The following is a 19,719-nucleotide window of genomic DNA, read 5'->3' on the forward strand; positions in this document are numbered from 1 at the left end:
AACAACGTGAGAGAGTGGCATGGACATATATACACTACCAAATGTAAAATCGATGGCTAGTGGGAAGCAGCCTCATAGCACAGGGAGATCAGCTCGGTGCTTTGTGACCACCTAGAGGGGTGGGATAGAGGGAGATGCAAGAGGGAAGTGATATGGGGATATATGTATACATCTAGCTGATTCACTTTGTTATAAAGCAGAAACTAACACACCATTGTAAAGCAATTATACTCCAGTAAAGATGTTAAAAATTAATTAAAGTCACTCATGACAGACTATAATAAGAATACTTTTACTAATTTATTGAAGAGCTCACAACAAAGTTAAGTTCAAGCTCTGAATTTTCTAACCCGAAAATTTGGTTTATGAAAAAAACCAAAGCACAGATTGTTTTTTAAAAAAACCTGATTTTAGTTCTACTTTCTTAACCAGTTCATCATATAATCTTCAGTCCTTTAGCAGATATGACACAAAGTGAGATATAATCCCAGTATCCCCCAAAACGCATTCAACTGCATACTTCCCAGGAACTTTAATTCTGCCATTAACATGTAGCAATGAGGAGGGAAGCTTAACGTATAGAGGAGAAAACCTATGGTTTATCAGTATACTGGGGTTTCTTGTGTGTTTTAAAAAAATATACAAAGATTATGTATTACAATAAAATAGGGAAGGTATAAAATCAAATACATACGATTGAGGCCAATGTCATGGTATGTCAGAATAACTGGTCTGTTTCCCTTCGGTAGGCCTCTTATAGTGACGTGGACCATACCGTGAGTTGTTTCTATATCATGTTCCTGTAACAAGAGAACATAAAGGTCTCAGCAAGGGCAGAATAGACTTCCCAGGTTACTGAAGTTTCACAATACCCAGTTCACTGCTGCTTCCCACTAGCTGGGGCAGGACACATCATAGCTGAATTATAAGCCAACTAGACGGATGCTATATCATACAGAATATTCCTACTTTTTAATTCCTTTCTGATAAACAAACAAACTAAGGAAAAATATACCTTATCTACAAAGCTCACTTTCTTAAGTGGGGGAAGCCAGGGATCTGCTGAGAATATATTCGCAACTGGCTATGGCAAGGAGATCAGCAAGTTGAGTGAGGAGCCAGGTAAAACCTGGGGAAAGGAAAGTTAAGGAAGCAGAAGATGTGAAGAAGCTGCTGGGTAAAAAGGCAGAGGCTTCAGAGCCTCTAAATGCATGTCCAACAACTGATCATTTCAACAGCACCTATGGGTGTATCTGCCTAAAATCTCTCCCCTTCCCTGGGAGCTGCCCTTCTGTGTCATCCATACAGTACAGGAGTGGCTCTTGGCCGCCTTGTCTGTAGACTATAACCTTATGGCCATGGCTCACTGGAGTCACGTGGGCATTTGGTCCATGCTAGGTCAGCATCCTTCCCTGAGAATCTGTAATTGGGACTAAGAGATTCCATCCTCAGCTTGGTTCTTCTCTTGAAAAGAGAAGTAAACTTGCGAGCTTACAGTAGGCATTTCCACCACTTTAATTCCTGGTTCCGGTTGTGTGTGCTGTTAAGTTCTGAGACATCCCCGGATTGCCTCTGGTTTAAGCTATTTGGGTGGGTTTGTTCCCTGCATCCTAAAGGGTCCTAACCAAGGCAATGAGTAAAATTTAAGATGCAGCCAGAGCAGAGCTCAGGAACTGAATAAAGCTAGAACAAGATGAAATCAGAGCTACTGGGACCAGCACTAAGAGTGGTTGGGTAGAAAAGAAAGAGACTCTAGAAAAAGTAACTGAGATTTATTCTAGTCTTCTTCAACATCTATATTTCTTAAAAATGAATTATCACACCTAGCCTAGTGAATTTTTGCTGACAAAGTCCGTACCTATCTCAGGAAGTGTTACAGCAGCTGAGACAAAATAACTCTGTCAATAAGAATCGCAACAAAGGCAAAGCACTTCCAACTTAATTTCCTACCTAATAGTGAACCTCATCAGAGCCTTGGTTCCTTCTCTCATGTGGGGCACAGAACAATCTTACACTAATTGAACGTCAGTATATCTCAAATCATGGGCTGCAAGCTAGAGCAGGTATCTCTCTAGTAAATCTAACCACAAGTGATTCAATATTTCTGCTGTCCTCTATTACTGCTTGCTACATCCTCTTCAAAGGCTTGAAAAGGGGGAATAAGAAATGAAGGAGAAAAAAAAAAAAAAAAGAAATGAAGGAGAGAATCAGGCACTGTGAACTGGCTATGAAATAAAGTACAGGGTTTGGATGGGAGGAATATAAAGACATAAATTCCTGTTGCTGTATGAATATTTCTCACGTGGTAATGTCACTTATTGAGGACCCTCCTCCACCACCATCATCAGGCTCATTCCCTAAACAACTACGTATCTAGTGAAGCCCTACTACCAGACCCTGGACTGAGCTCTGGGCACAAAACAGTGAACAAGAGAGATGTGATCCATGCTCTCACGGAGATTACGTTCTACACAGGGAGGCCGACAATAAACACACAAACCAACCAACCCATAACAATAGCCTGTGATCAGAGCTGTGAAAGAAATAAATAGGATGCTGTGATGGAAAATTGAAGAGGAAGACATTAACTCTGTTAGCAGTCAGGAAAGTACAAATTAAATTCAATGAGATGCAATTTCATACATACCAGAATGGCAAAAATTTTTAAGTCAGATAATGCCAAGTGTTGGCCAAGATGTAGAGAAATAAGAACTTTCATACACTATTGGTAGGCATGTAACCTGGAACGACTACTCTGGAGAAAAATTTGGTAATTTCTAGTAAAGTTAAAAGATGTCTACCCTACAGCAATTTTACTTTTAGGGATAATCTAAAGCGATTCTCAAACACACTCACACACAAAAGATATGTGCAGATATATATACATATATACATATACACTGAGGCCTTATTTATAATGTCAAAAAATTGAAAGTAGTCTAATTAGTCATCAGTAAGGAAACTGACAAATTATGACATTCATATAATGAGATGCAGACAAAAATGAATGAACTAGAACTATAAGCCTTAATACACAGAGAAAATCTTGAAAAAACAACGCTGAGTAGAAATGCAGAAGGATCTGTATATATGACTTACGTATGTGGATAGTTTTAAAAAGCAACACTATACAGACTGTACATGTTTACATATATATATATATATATATACATATATATATATTAAATATTTATTTATTTAGTTGCACCGGCTCTTAGTTGTGGCAATGCAAACTCTTAGTTGCGGCATGCATGTGGGATCTAGTTCCCTGACCAGGGATCGAACCCAGGCCCCTGCATTGGGAGCTCGGAATCTTAAACACCGTACCAGCAGGGAAGTCCCTACATACATATATTTAAAGTATAAAAACTTGGAGAAGGAATGTACACTAAAGTTAGGACTTGATTCCTTCTGGGAGGTGATATATTCCGAAAATGAACTTAAGGAGTCTTCGATCTCTCTCACGTTACACTTCTTGAGAGAAAGAAAGAGCAAAGAGGGAGACAGGGAGAAACCAGCCCCTGCCAGATGAGTGACAATACAGGAGAACCCAAATTGAAGAGAATGCACAACCATCTGTCATCCTGACAGTCAAGTTGCTGGAGCCTTCCTGTGTCATATCTAAGCCTTCAGGAGAGTCTTGCATAAATATCCTGGCTTGGTCTCAGCTGTGATACGGAGAACTGAGGAAAAAAAACAACTTACACTTTGGCCCTAGGGTTAGCAGGACCTCCTAAGACCTGGTAATTGATGGGGATAGTGTGTGCAGGAAAAGGGAGGGTGCCAAGTGGAGGGAGGGGGATAGTGAGCTGTCAGGGAAGTTCAGAAGGATGATGAAAAGGGAGATAAAACAGATGGGGCGAGAGAGAACACATTTAAAAAACAGACGAGGCGGGCTTCCCTGGTGGCGCAGTGGTTGAGAATCTGCCTGCTAATGCAGGGGACACGGGTTCAAGCACTGGTCTGGGAAGATCCCACATGCTGCGGAGCAACTAGGCCCGTGAGCCACAACTACTGAGCCTGCATGTCTGGAGCCTGTGCTCCACAACAAGAGAGGCTGTGACAGGGAGAGGCCCACGCACCGCGATGAAGAGCAGACCCCGCTCACCGCAACTAGAGAAAGCCCACGCACAGAAACGAAGACCCAACACAGCCAATAAATAAATAAATAAATAATAAAAATTAAGGAATTCCTTAAAAAAAAGCAGACGAGGCAACAGGGCAAAGTCACTACTTTGTCATCATTTCATAATCTGGATGAAATTCAGAGTTAAAATTGGCTTACAAAATTTCAACTTTTTAGGGAGATCTTAGCCCCTACCTCCCCATAATACGCCCTCAAATTGTGTAGTGACCAAAGTATCAAAAGGCCAAGAGTCCTGGGCCCTATCTGTCAAACCTGTTGCCCTCTTTGGAGCAACCCTTGGTTGTCAGTATCTCTTATGGTTTCTCTTCATTTTCAAAGTAATACAAAAAGAAAGGAGACACTCACATCCATGTGGATTTGTAAATATATCCTTTGTGACCTTATATGTGAATGGCTTGAACAGGTCTCTATCTGGAGATGAGTGTGCAGAGACCTTGGCTATGGAGCTGATTCAGTGGTCAGGGCACTCCAGGGGTGATGCTGCTGCCACCCTTCTGCTTTAGCCAACTATCAGCTGCTGCAAAGGCTGTTTCTCCAGTTACCTCACCCTTCACCCCAGCATTCTAGAGGGTATGACTGCACAGTGAAACTGTCCAATAGGCTCTGGTCATAGATCTTTCCCAGCACTCTCTGATTACTTACCACCTCCAAGACTATGCACTTTTAAAACATGATCCTTTATTCTCCAGGATTATAAAACCACCTGAAATCGTATTGGTCCACAACATACTTCTCCATCTTAGACTGCCTCTCCCTCTTAATCAAAGATGTAGTTGAGAGATTAGGATATTACCATTAATTGATAATAATCAGTGTTCACCTTTTTTTCTGAGTCCTTTTCCTTCTGCTAAATGTGCAATCACCAGAGTTATCACGCAATCTGACTTGTCATACCTCTCTGAACGTAGTTAAATTTTAATCACGTCACGTCTATTAGTGCTTCTTCCTCTCCCTGGCCAGTCTGAAACAGTTTAGGTAAACTTGTAGGACAACATACTCTTGGAAATGTCAACATTCTTTATTAGTATGAGTTTTATTCTGTTTCTAATAAGCAGGCTACTGTATGAGCCTTGGGCATAGTTTCTGTTATTTATTACATAGGAAATTTTAATATAATGCCCCCACTGTCTTACCCCTGTGTGGTGGTATAAAGTTCATTTGCACGACTTCATTTAATCCCATAGTAAAAGAATCTGCCTCCACAATTACTCAGCCTTTCTGCCTATGAGTAAATCATATTTTCCTTCTTTAAGTTCTATAATACATTCTCCCTGACTCTAGCCTCAGCTCTCTCCCCTCTCACCTCTTAGATCTTTCAGCCTGGTTAAATCACTATTCTTTGAGACATCAACTTTTACTTTTCAACTACCCACACGCTCAGACTTCCTACAAATCATGCTCTTCATTTGAAAGCTTCTTCTGCAATATGTCAACATAAAATCTATCTTTTCCTATATGTCTTTTTAAAGCCAACTTCAGTATCTTCTTCACACAGCCTTAGCTAACAATGAGGAGAAAAAGAGTGAATGACTATTTAACCCACATGCAACAGAACACCTTCAGAACATGGACTCTCTAGTCCAGGTAGGAAGGGGTCCAGGTTTGGCCAGTTCAGACACCCCACTCTCTGGCCACAGTGAGAAGTCCAGGGATATGCATGTGACCCACACACACGTGTCCCATACTAAGCCAATAAGACTCCTCCCCTAGCTCCGGACGCGCAGGCTCCGTGGCCATGCTCCGCGGCATGTGCGATCCTCCTGGACCAGGGCACGAACCCGTGTCCCCTGCATCGGCAGGCGGACTCTCAACCACTGCGCCACCAGGGAAGCCCCTCCCCTAGCCTTTTCCCTCAAGTTACAGGTAAAGATCTCTTCTCTTAGCAGTGAGGCTTATAAGCTGGAAGGATGTGAATTTTGGGCAGTTGGCAGCCGTCACGCCCGTGCTATAACAGAGCTTGCCAGAGAAATAAACCCTCTAGTGACAGGGGAAAAGGGAACTGAGATTGGGGGTGGTGATAAAAGGCCTAAGCTTTTTAGATAAGTTTCTTTTTTTTCTCCCCAAATGAGAATAAAGTCACCTCTATCTTTAGTACTTAATCAATCTCACCCTTACCCCCCACCCACCCCCCAAAAAACCCCACAAAATAAAACCAAAAGGGGAGACTGATTCAAGATGGCGGAGTAGAAGGACATGCTCTCACTCCCTCTCTCAAGAACACCTGCATCACAACTAACTGCTGAACAGTCATCGACAGGAAGACACTGGAACTCACCAAAAAAGACACCCCACATCCAAAGACAAAGGAGAAGCCACAGTGAGATGGTAGGAGGGGCACAGTCACAGTAAAATCAAATCCCATAATTGCTGGGTGGGTGACTCACAGACTGGAGAACACTTATACCACAGAAGTCCACCCACTGGAGTGAAGGTTCTGAGCCCCACGTCAGGCTTCCAAACCTGGGGGTCCGGCAACGGGAGGAGGAATTCCTAGAGAATCAGACTTTGCAGGCTAGTGGGATTTGATTGCAGGACTTTGACAGGACTGGGGGAAACAGAGACTCCACTCTTGGAGGGAACACACAAAGTAGTGTGTGCATCGGGACCCAGGGGAAGGAGCAGTGACCCCATAGGAGACTGAACCAGATCTACCTGCTGGTGTTGGAGGGTCTCCTGCAGAGAAGGGGGGCAGCTGTGGCTCACCAAGGGACAGGGACACTGGCAGCAGAAATTCTGGAAAGTACTCCTTGGCGTGAGCCCACCCAGAGTCCACCATTAGCCCCACCAAACAGCCCGGGTAGGCTCCAGTGTTGGGTTGCCTCGGCCAAACAACCAACCGGGAGGGAACCCAGCCCCACCCATCAGCAGACAAGTGGATTAAAGTTTTACTGAGTTCTGCCCACCAGAGCAACAGCCAGCTCTACCCACCACCAGTCCCTCCTATCAGGAAACGTCCATAAGCCTCTTAGATAGTCTCATCCACCAGAGGGCAGACAGCAGAAGCAAGAAGAACTACACTCCTGCAGCCCGTGAAATGAAAACCACATTCACAGAAACATAGACAAGATGAAAAGGCAGAAGGCTATGTACCAGATGAAGGAACAAGATAAAACCCCAGAAAAACAACTAAATGAATGAAGATAGGCAACCTTCCAGAAAAAGAATTCAGAATAATGATAGTGAAGATGATCCAGGACCTCGGAAAAACAATGGAGGCAAAGATCGAGAAGATGCAAGAAATGCTAAACAAAGACCTAGAAGAATTAAAGAACAAACAAACAGACATGAACAATACAATAACTGAAATGAAAAATACACTAGAAGGAATCAATAGCAGCATAACTGAGGCAGAAGAACGGATAAGCAACCTGGAAGACAGAATGGTGGAATTCACTGCTGCAGAACAGAATAAAGAAAAAAGAATGAAAAGAAATGAAGACAGCCTAAGAAACCTCTGGGACAACATTAAATACAACAACATTCGCATTATAGGGGTCCCAGAAGGAGAAGAGACAGAGAGAAAGGACCCGAGAAAATATTTGAAGAGATTACAGTCAAAAACTTCTCTAACATGGGAAAGGAAACAGCCACCCAAGTCCAGGAAGCGCAGAGAGTCCCATACAGGATAAACCCAAGGAGAAACATGCCACGACACATAGTAATCAAACTGGCAAAAATTAAAGACAAAGAAAAATTACTGAAAGCAGCAAGGGAAAAACAACAAATAACATTACAAGGGAACTCCCATAAGGTTAACAGCTGGTTTCTCAGCAGAAACTCTGCAAGCCAGAAGGGAGTGGCATGATATACTTAAAGTGATGAAAGGGAAGAACCTACAACCAAGATTACTCTACCCGGCAAGGATCTCATTCAGATTCGATGGAGAAATCAAAAGCTTTACAGACAAGCAAAAGCTAAGAGAATTCAGCACCACCAAACCAGCTCTACAAGTGTTTCCCTAAGTGGGAAACACAAGAGAAGAAAAGGACCTACAAAAACAAACCCAAAACAATTAAGAAAATGGTCATAGGAACATACATATCGATAATTACCTTAAACGTGAAAGGATTAAATGCTCCAACCAAAAGACACAGGCTAGCTGAATGGATACAAACACAAGACCCATATATATGCTGTCTACAAGAGACCCACTTCAGACCTAGGGACACATACAGACTGAAAGTGAGGGGATGGAAAAAGATATTCCACGCAAATGGAAATCAAAAGAAAGCTGGAGTAGCAATACTCATATGAGATAAAATAGAATTTAAAATAAAGAAGATATAACAATTATAAACATATATGCACCTAATATAGGAGCACCTCAATACATAAGGCAACTGCTAACAGGTATAAAAAGGAAATAGACAGACACACAATAATAGTGGGGGACTTTAACACCTCACTTACACCAATGGACAGGTCATCCCAACAGAAAATTAATAAGGAAACACAAGCTATAAATGACACAATAGTCTAGATAGATTTAATTGATATTTATAGGACATTCCATCCAAAAACAGCAGATTACACTTTCTTCTCAAGTGCACAGGGAACATTCTCCAGGATAGATCACATCTTGGGTCACAAATCAAGCCTCAGTAAATTTAAGAAAATTGAAATCATATCAAGCATCTTTTCTGACCACAACGCTATGAGATTAGAAATCAATTACAGGGAAAACAACGTAAAAAACACAAACAGGGCTTCCCTGGTGGTGCAGTGGTTGAGAGTCTGCCTGCCGATGCAGGGGACACGGGTTCGTGCCCCCGTCCGGGAAGATCCCACATGCCATGGAGCAGCTAGGCCCGTGAACCATGGCCGTTGAGCCTGCGCGTCCGGAGCCTGTGCTCCACAACGGGAGAGGCCACAACAGTGAGAGGCCCACATACAGCAAAAAAAACACAAACATACGGAGGCTAAACAATACGTTACTAAATAACCAAGAGATTACTAAAGAGATGAAAGAGGAAATAAAAAAATACCTAGAGACAAATAACAATGAAAACACGACCATCCAAAACCTATGGGATGCAGCAAAAGCAGTTCTAAGAGGGAAGTTTATAGCTATACAAGCCTATCTCAAAAAACAAAAAAAATCTCAAATAAACTATCTAATGTTACACCTATAGGAACTAGAGAAAGAACAAACAAAACCCAAAGTTAGCAGAAGGTAAGAAATCATAAAGGCAAGAGCAGAAATAAATGAAATAGAAACAAAGAAAACAGTAGCAAAGAACAATAAAATTAAAAGGTGGTTCTTTGAGAAGATAAACAAAATTGATAAACCATTAGCCAAACTCATCAAGAAAAAGAGGGAGAGGACTCAAATCAATAAAATTAGAAATGAAAACGGAGAAGTTACAACAGACACTACAGAAATACAAAGCTTCCTAAGAGACTACTACAAGCAACTCAACGCCAATAAAATGGACAACCTGGAAAAAATCGACAAGGATGTCCACTCTCACCACTAGTATTCAACATAGCTTTGGAAGTCCTAGCCACGGCAATCAGAGAAGAAAAAGAAATAAAAGGAATACAAATTGGAAAAGAAGAAGTAAAACTGTCACTGTTTGCAGATGACATGATACTATACATAGAGAATCCTAAAGATGCCACCAGAAAACTACTAGAGATCATCAATGAATTTGGTAAAGTTGCAGGATACAAAATTAATGCACAGAAATCTCTTGCATTCCTTTACACTAATGATGAAAAATCTGAAAGAGAAATTAAGGAAACACTCCCATTTACCACTGCAACAAAAAGAATAAAATACCTAGGAATAAACCTACCTAGGGAGACAAAAGACCTGTATGCAGAAAACTATAAGACACTGATGAAAGAAATTAAAGATGATACCAACAGATGGAGAGATGTACCATGTTCTTGGATTGGAAGAATCAGTACTGTGAAAACGACTATACTACGCAAAGCAATCTACAGATTCAATGCAATCCCTATCAAATTACCAATGGCATTTTTTACAGAACTAGAACAAAAAATCTTAAAATTTGTATGGAGACACAAAAGACCCCGAATAGCCAAAGCAGTCTTGAGGGAAAAAAACGGAGCTGGAGGAATCAGACTCCCTGACTTCAGACTATACTACAAAGCTACAGTAATCAAGACAATATTAAACCCACACACCTGTGGTCAACTAATCTATGACAAAGGAGGCAAGGATATACAATGGAGAAAAGACAGTCTCTTCAATAAGTGGTGCTGGGAAAACTGGACAGCTACATGTAAAAGAATGAAATTAGAACACTTCCTAACACCATACACAAAAATAAACTCAAAATGCATTAGAGACCTAAATGTAAGACTGGGCACTATAGAACTCTTAGAGGAAAACACAGGAGGAACACTCTTTGACATAAATCACAGCAAGATCTTTTTTGATCCACCTCCTAGAGTAATGGAAATGAAAACAAAAATAAACAAATGGAACCTAATGAAATTTAAAAGCTTTTGCACAGCAAAGGAAACCATAAAGACGAAAAGACAACCCTCAGAATGGGAGAAAATATTTGCAAACGAATCAATGGACTAATCTCCAAAATATATCAACAGCCCATGCAGCTCAATATTAAAAAAACAAACAACCCAATCCAAAAATGGGCAGAAGACCTAAACAGACACTTCTCCAAAGAAGACATACAGGTGGCCAAGAACACATGAAAAGCTGCTCAACATCACTAATTATTAGAGAAATGCAAATCAAAACTGCAATGAGGTATCACCTTACACCAGTCAGAATGGGCATCATCAGAAAATCTACAAACAAATGCTGGAGAGGGTGTGGAGAAAAGGGAACCCTCTTGCACTCTTGGTGGGAATGTAAATTGATACAGCCACTATGGAGAGCAGCATGGAGGTTCCTTAAAGAACTAAAAATAGGGCTTCCCTGGTGGCACAGTGGCTGAGATTCCGCCTGCCGATGCAGGGGACACGGGTTCGTGCCCTAGTCCGGGAGGATCCCACATGCCACGGAGCGGCTGGGCACGTGAGCCATGGCCGCTGAGCCTGCGCATCCGGAGCCTGTGCTCCGCAACGGGAGAGGCCACGACGGTGAGAGGCCCGCGTACTGCACAAAAAAAAAAAAAAGAACTAAAAATAGAATTACCATATGACCCAGCAATCCCACTCCTGGGCATATACCCAGAGAAAACCATAATTCAAAAAGACACATGTACCCCAATGTTCACTGCAGCACTATTTACAATACCCAGATCATGGAAGCAACCTAAATGCCCATCGACAGACGAATCGATAAAGAAGATGTGGTACATATGTACCACATCCAATTCATATACAATGGAATATTACTCAGCCATTAAAAGGAATGAAATTGGGTCATTTGTAGAGACGTGGATGCATCTAGAGACTGTCATACAGAGTGAAGTAAGTCAGAAAGAGAAAAACAAATATCGTATATTAATGCATATATGTGGAACCTAGAAAATGGTACAGATGAACCGGTTTGTAGAGCAGAAATTGAGACACAGAAGTAGAGAAAAAAACGTATGGACACCAAGAGGGGAATGCGGCTGGGGGTGGTGGCGGTGGTGTGATGAAGTGGGCGACTGGGAATGACATGTATACACTGATGTGCATAAAATGGGTAACTAATAAGAAAATAAATAATAAATAACAGTCATTAAAAAAGAAAAAAAAACCAAAAGGGGACGGGTATGCATCTCAAGGGGAGGACCTGTGAACAAAGGCCATCAGAAAGGAAAAGCACAAAGCAGAAGGATGGGTAGGTCAGCAATAATTCTAGTTTTCCTGGGAGTGGGTGGAGTGTACAATGGGAAGCAGGGGGACAACAGGCTGAAAGGGGGACTGGGGCCACAATCACATCCTTCAAGGCAAGGGGAGGAGCGTGGAACTGGTCAAGCTCTCTGACAGACTGTAGCAGGGGGCTGGATCCCAGATGTCTCCAAACACCTCTTTTCTGTGGAAGGCACTTTCAGTTATTTACTTCACTGAATTCTTATCTTGTAACAGCGCCCATTCAGCAAGTGACCTGCAAGAGTTTCAAGCTGCTTATACCCCTTTAGAAGAGGCAGTCACATACATACATTTGAACTGTGGCACTAAAAACCAGTCCTCACAGTAGAGTTCTATAAATCAGTCCTCTTAAGAGCTACTGCAATTAAACAGCCAGCATGAAACTACTCAGCCCTTGGCCAGGCCTGGAGTTCTTCTCCTAGGAGCAAGAACTCCATTCTTGAGTTCACTCCATCATCAGCAAATTCTACAAGAACGATATATTGTGGCAGACAGCAGCTTTTCCCTTTCCATTAATATTTCGAGTACCCCTCTGGTGGAAGTGGAAGGCAGTTTGACAAGATATGCCAAGAGCCTTAAGTGTGTTCATTCCAAGAATCCATCTAAGGAAATAATCCAACGTGTACGTATAATTTATGCACAGAAATGTTCGGCGAACTGAACATATTATAAGCAATCTAATTTCCAAAAATAATGGAATAGTTAAGTCATGGGATAGCCATATGATGAAATAACAGGCAGCCATTAGAGATTTTTTTTTTTTTTGGCTGTGCCACGTGGCTTGCAGGATCTTAGTTCCCTGACCAGGGACTGAACCCGGGCCTTGGCAGTTAAAGCACCAAGTCCTAACCACTGGACCGCCAGGGAATTCCCCATTAGAGATTATTTTTATGCAAGTTTTAAAATGACATGTAAATGAGATTGTGTTCTAATATTAAGTCGGAAAAGAAGATACATAATTGTACATGCAGGGTGACCAATTATATAAACTTTAAAAATTATATTTTAGAAAATAAAATACAGGGACTTCCCTGGTGGTCCAGTGGGTAAGACTCCACGCTTCCAGTGCAGGGGGCCTGGGTTCGATCCCTGGTCGGGGAACTAGATTCCGCCTGCATGCCGCAACTAAGAGTCTGCATGCCACAACCAAAAAGCCTGCCTGACGCAAAAAAAAAAAAAAAAAAAAAAAAAAATCCCTCGTGCGACAACTAAGTCCCAGCACAGCCAAAATAAAAATAAATAAATAATATAAATAATATAAATAAATAATACACACAGACATACATCTCAACACTGAACACGTTAACATGGTTGCCCCTAGGTTGTTAGGACTGTGAGCTTTTCTCTAGCTACTTTATAATTTTCTGTGCTCTCCAAATATTCAACTATGAGCATGTACTCTTTTGATAACCAGAATATAAAAGTAAAAACTGGAAAGAAAAAAAATACGGTTATCCCTAGGGAACAGGATTATAGGAAACCTTTATTTTCATACTTTTCTGCATTTTCTAAATTTGATTATACACAAGTGTTATCTTTTAACATATTTACTCATGTGATATACACACATTAAATACATGTGAAGTTTTAGAAACATGTGAGAAATAACAATGATGATATTTATACAAACATAGTGATCACAAGTTCATAAGTGTGTGTGCATGTGGAGAAGTACTGGAAATGCCCATGGAGAGAGCTGTGTGAAAATTAAAAGCAGTTTTGTGTACTTTTTAACAAAAGTAAACATTGGTCCCCCCCGCAGTATTTTATCAAGAAAACGTTCAACCATATGCCTAAGTTGAAATACCTTATAGTGAACATCTGTACACCCACCACCTGAACTCTACCATTAACATTTTACTATACTTAACTATCATGCATCTATCCATCCCTCTAACCGCCTTATTAATCCATCTTTTTTTTTAAAGTTGAGGTACCGTTGATTTACACTATTATATTAGTTTCAGGTGTACAACACAGTGATCCAAAAGTTTTAAGGATTATATTTCATTTAAAGTTTGTATAGGGCTTCCCTGGTGGCGCAGTGGTTGAGAGTCTGCCTGCCGATGCAGGGGACACGGGTTCGTGCCCCGGTCCGGGAAGATCCCACATGCCGCGGAGCGGCTGGGCCCGTGAGCCATGGCCACTGAGCCTGCGCGTCCGGAACCTGTGCTCCGCAACAGGAGAGGCCACAACAGTGAGAGGCCCGCGTACCACAAAAAATAAATAAAGTTTTTATAAAATATTGGCTATATTTCCTATGCTGTACAATATATCCTTGTAACATTTATCTATATATAGTAGTTTGTACCTCTTAATCCCCAGGTATAATTATTTTTTAAAGCAATATATCACAAACACAAAGAAGCTATATAGCATTTGTCTCAGCTCTAATTCCAAATTTTTAAACAATCTCATAAGTAGAAGAAAATTAAGCAGCACTGAAGTAGATAAATGGACAATAAGCCTGCTGATGCACTGTTTCAACTGACAATAGGTTTTCTCCTTTTACAGCAATTCTAAGCATGTCACCTCTAAGCACCCCTCCCCTCATTACTCTTATATCCCAATATAACTGCTTTTGGCCTCAGGGGAGCTATATAGCAATGAAGTCACTATGACAATCAAAGAACCAAGAGATACAATTTTAAGTATATTTTCAATTATTGGGGGGGAAAAAAAAGCATGTAGGTGATTAGTAAAGGAAACAGAGGGGGAAAAGGCAGTTCAGACTGAAGTTACGACCTCTCACAACATCATAAGTTGTGATGTTAAGATAACTTCCTGGAATATCATCCAAGATTCCTTAAAGATTTCTCTGAGGCAAGACAGAGACCAGAAGGAAGCCCAGATTAACTGGCCTCAGTTAGCCCCGTGCCACGTTTATGCTAATGAACAACACCAACGTCAAGGCTGAATGCCTTTCCATTAAGTGACAATGCCAGTGGGCGGCTTTAAATTTGTTCTGCTTTGTCTCCTAAGAATGTCCAGTGGTCTCCGGGAAGCCTTCGGGCCAACTGGGCCACTCTAGATGTCTCACGGCACAGTTCCTACTTCCTAGGCCTTCTATCACCTGTCGCTAGATTCCTGACCCAGATGCCCCCAGTCTCCAGAACACCACATAAACCTTTAACAAAGAGACAGATGAGAATGAAGGGCATTCATGAGTGTTGAGAGGAAAAAAGAAGGGCCTATGATATTTTCTTCTTTAGAACACAGAGAACCTACACATTCATAACCAGTAACAGACATGTGACAGTGGCAAACATTTGCCATCGTTCTATTTGTATCAGAACTGAACTAGAAGTTATATTTGATGAGGCCAGAACATGTTAATATATTAGAGCTTCACTCAAAACATCAAGAATTTTTGCCAGACTATTTTCAAGCCCTTATATTAAAAAGTGATTGATAATTATATCTCTAAAACTCAATTTCATTTATATCTAAGTATGTTTATGTGTGAAAAAAAATTCCTGAAGTATATATACCAAAATATTAACACTGACTGGTGAAATAACAAGTGATTTATATTTTTTTGCTTTTTGGTATTTTCTTATCTATTTTGCAATAAGCACATAATTTTTTAATATTCCATTTTTTGGAAGGGGGGTGCTCAATTTGATGAAAATAAATGCTTCCACACTTTTAGGTAGGAATATATACACTACTTCTGGAATTCCTCACCTTGAATTTTACTGTCATCCTCTCTCAAATGATCTCCTTCTAGGTAAATTATTTCAAATATTAACAGCAATCAAGTTAAACTGGCAGGCCTCTCACTGTTGTGGCCTCTCCTGTTGCAGAGCACAGGCTCCGGACACACAGGCTCCGGACGCGCAGGCTCAGCGGCCATGGCTCACGGGCCCAGCCGCTCCGCGGCATGTGGGATCTTCCCTGACTGGGGCACGAACCCATGTCCCCTGTATCGGCAGGCGGACTCTCAACCACTGCGCCACCAGGGAAGCCCGACTTCTTGTTTCTGAGTAAGGGTCTATAGCAAATGATACCCTAACAGCACTTGGCTGATTATGTTGTATATGTAAGTATACCAAATAGTCACACCAAGAGGTGTTTGGCACTGGGATTAAAAAGTCTGTAACAAGGAGCCTGCCCCTTCTAAAGTGAGTCTCAGTCTCATTTGTCCTGCCAAGGAGCCTCAGCTTTACACACAACTCAACTCCTTGCCACATCTCAGCTCTGGACATTCCCAACTGAGAAAGAATGGACAATGGATTCAGGACAAAGGGGGTTTTTCAACTCCAATTCCACCCAATGGCAAGTTATGAAATGCGATTCTCAATTTCCTCATCTCTAATAAAAACCACCTAATGATATTGTTCCAAGCACTAGAGATGATGTATGTTTAGTATCTACAGTAGGTACCCAATAAATTAGTATGATATAACTGGTTTGCCTATGAGACAGATATTAGTTCTTCCTTTTGATTCTAATGCTATATGGAGAGATTCCACTGTACTTAACATAACTTAATATATCTGAAAATAACTATCCGCCTGTGGGTATACAAGTTGGGTGAATCCTGGACACGAGGAAGTTGGCTTCCCTGCACCTTCCTTTCCTGCCTAGTACCCTCTGAGTCTACTTCATGTTGCCTCTGATAGCCACTCTTATGACATCTACCCCAAAAGTAGGAGTCAGGCTGCACGGGCTTATAAGGTTCCCATTTCCATACTCCTTCCTCCCATTTCTTTCAGGGCCAGGCAACAGATAAAGTAGGAAGATGGAGGGAGGGTTGCTGGTTCACTTTATTGATTTTCAAATTGGCAATAGAGCTATAGGCAAAAGCAGACTAAGACGAACAATATCATTTAGGAAAATACTAATGAGCCAGGTTGAATTTTGCGTTTCCGAAGATAAAGCCAAGAGATATCTGCATTTTATATTAATAACACTTAATGTGTCTTTTTCTTTTAGGAAAAGATTTTGTTGTTGCTTAAGTCTCCCCTCAAAATACCCCTCCCCTGCCTTCTCTGCAGTGAGGTGACAACCATTTGATACCTGTAAGTAGGGTTTCCAATAACATTTGAGGAAAGGAGATCTTAATTGCAAAGAGAAAGCTCCACCCAATAACCTACAACCACAGAACAGGTACCTGGCAGGCAATTTTTGAACACAACAGCAAATCACTTTAAATAAACTTGATCCAATGACCAAAAGAACATGAAGGCGTCATGATTAGCTACGAAGAGAGATCCACCTCTATATAACACCACCAGCACAGGGAGGGAAGCACTGTAGAGATCCTGCACACAGCCCTCCTTGGTGTTTGTACCGTCCTTACCTGACAGTCAAAGTCCTGGAAGTTTCGTGTACCATTCTGTCAACAGAAGGCAGAAAACACAGTCAGTTTCCCCGTGTGGCTTCCCCAAAGGCACAGCAAATTCAGTTCACAGTGAAAGCAGTGCATGTGCAGCCTCTTGGTTGCCATAAAACTAAAATGGTTCTCATCAATGGGCTTCAGAGGAGGCTGGGTGGGTTCCCAACGTGTGTTAGTAAAAGGTGAGCCTTTAGAGGTGCGGTTACACTTTGGCAGCCTTCCTGTGAAGATGAAGGAAAGGAGCCTGGTTTCCCAGTAAAGCCTGTAACTTCTTGTCTCCCTACCTAAGGAGAGCAGTGAGAGCGCGTAAAACATGGATCAGAGTCAGAGCACATTCACAACCCACACGGGAGGTACCTGGGAGGAAAGGAGCTAGAGGCCAACCCTGAGACATGCAAAGGAAGGCAGGAGCCAGAGTGCCCGGGACAAGGAAGCAAAGAAAGGATTAAGAAGAGAACAGGGACTTCCCTGGTGGCACAGTGGTTGAGAATCTGCCTGCCAATGCAGGGGACATGGGTTCGAGCGCTGGTCCAGGAAGATCCCACATGCCGTGGAGCAACTAAGCCTGTGCGCCACCACTACTGAGCCTGCACTCTAGAGCCTGCGAGCCACAACTACTGAAGCCTGCGTGCCTAGAGCCCGTGTTCCACAAGAGAAGCCACCGCAATTAGAAGCCTGCGCACTGCAACGAAGAGTAGCCCCGCTCTCCTCAACTAGAGAAAGCCCGCGCCCAGCAATGAAAACCCAACACAGCCAAAATAAATTGAAAAAGTGTCTTTAATAAAAAAAAAAAGAAGAGAACAAAGATATAGGTGGATCAGAAATGGAAGATCTAAAATTTAACAAGGAAGAAAGGCGGTGTCATTGAAGGAGGGAAAGAATGATAAAACAGGGTTCCTAATATACTGGTATATCCCAGGAAACTGCTAATAGGAAAAAGGACAAATCATTGAATCGTTTAAAAAGTAAAACACAGTCAAAACATGCAAGGAGAATTCACGAAGCTTCTAAAAAGAGGCTGTATCACCGTAATGTTTGATTGGCAAAAAAAAAAAAATCAATGGCAATGACTCAGAGGCATTTTTGTAGCATTTCAGATACCAGAGTTGCAAGAGTATGACATAAGAGTATAAAAAGGGTAATGAGTGATGTGTTTGGGAGGAAAAGAAAACCTTCTGACTTGATTTTTCATAAAGTAAAAGCTCCTGCCCAGAAAAAAAAACCCTCTCGTTAGTTAGAAACTGTGTTATATCTGTCTACAACAGCTTCCAGAAGGTGTGGAGCTATAATAATTATCAGCACCTTCCCCAAAGCTGCCCCTCTGGAGAAGATCAAGAAATCTGATGCCAAGGGAGTACTAAGCAATCCCATCCCCCTTCGAGAAGATCCTCTTAGAAACAGTTCTGTATCCTACCACCTTATTTCTGCAAAGGTGGCAGTAAAGTCACAACAGATTACCAATCACAGAGAGACTGCAGATGACACAGAGGACACAGAGTGGTGGAGGCAGCCGGTCTGAGGTATTAGTCCTGGCATGAAGCCAAGTTCACAAAGTAAAGTCTGATGCAGTCACAGCGTGGAAAGACAACTAAGATGCCACGTAGATGGGACTGGGTAGCACATTTCCAAGGAATGCCGCCCTTGGTAAAAAGGATCACAGAGTTCCCTAGCTCCCCACTAGCCCCATACAATTCCTGAGAACTCCTTCAGAGAAGTCATTGTGTTTAACATCTAGTTAGACGATGAGAAGCAGGAGGAAGGGCCCTCTCAGGGACTAGGGTAGATCATTGTAGTAGGATATAAATGACCAGCCAGTGAGCCCCTGATCCCTGATTCAACTTGCATCTTCCACCACATACAGCACAGGGCCGGGTATAAGTTAATATATATTTATAAAATGAATAAGCCAATATAACGAAATTAAATGCTGAAATATTTCTGTTAAGACTTTGGGTCGAAAACAACAAAAAATTCCACTGCATTCCAGTTTAAGACATGATACGGTTATTAAATGATAATAAAGTAGGCTACAGAATGGTCTTCAAAGTTTGACCTCATCTACATTAAAATACGCACTAAAAAAGACTAGAAGAAAAATACCAAAACACTAACAATAGCAGCTGTTTCTAAATAGACAGATTATAGGTGATTACAATTTTTTTTATACTTTTCTACAATGAGCATATAACTTACCTTTTGTAATTAAAAACTTAGAAAAAAAGGATTTGGTATGGCACAAAAAATATGTTTGCCGGGACTTCCCTGACAGTCCAGTGGTTAAGACTCCACACTCCCAATGCAGAGGGTACAGGTTCAATCCCTGGTCAGGGAACTAAGATTCCGCATGCCGTATGGCGTGGCCAAAAAAAAAAAAAGTTTGTAACTTAGTATTTTGTAATATACAACTTAAAGATTCATTTAATCTTTTGAG

At 41.5% G+C, this 19,719-nt stretch overlaps 1 protein-coding gene across 2 annotated transcripts in view; it reads right to left on the reverse strand.

Moving 5' to 3' along the window:
- The window catches only part of NDRG3 (NDRG family member 3), an 83,335-nt gene that overhangs the window by 32,126 nt on the left and 31,490 nt on the right, over positions 1-19,719 (reverse strand). The window contains exons 3-4 of one of the 2 annotated variants that reach the window (XM_065892814.1): positions 17,253-17,288; positions 695-800 (exon numbers count right to left, since the gene is read on the reverse strand). In XM_065892814.1, coding sequence (XP_065748886.1) covers positions 695-800; positions 17,253-17,288 — 142 coding nt within the window. The remainder of the gene's footprint in view (positions 1-694; positions 801-17,252; positions 17,289-19,719) is intronic. The other variant, XM_065892815.1, reaches the window with a different exon arrangement.

This window comes from Phocoena phocoena, chromosome 15 (assembly GCF_963924675.1).
Source record: "Phocoena phocoena chromosome 15, mPhoPho1.1, whole genome shotgun sequence".
NCBI classification, from domain to species: Eukaryota; Metazoa; Chordata; class Mammalia; order Artiodactyla; family Phocoenidae; genus Phocoena; species Phocoena phocoena.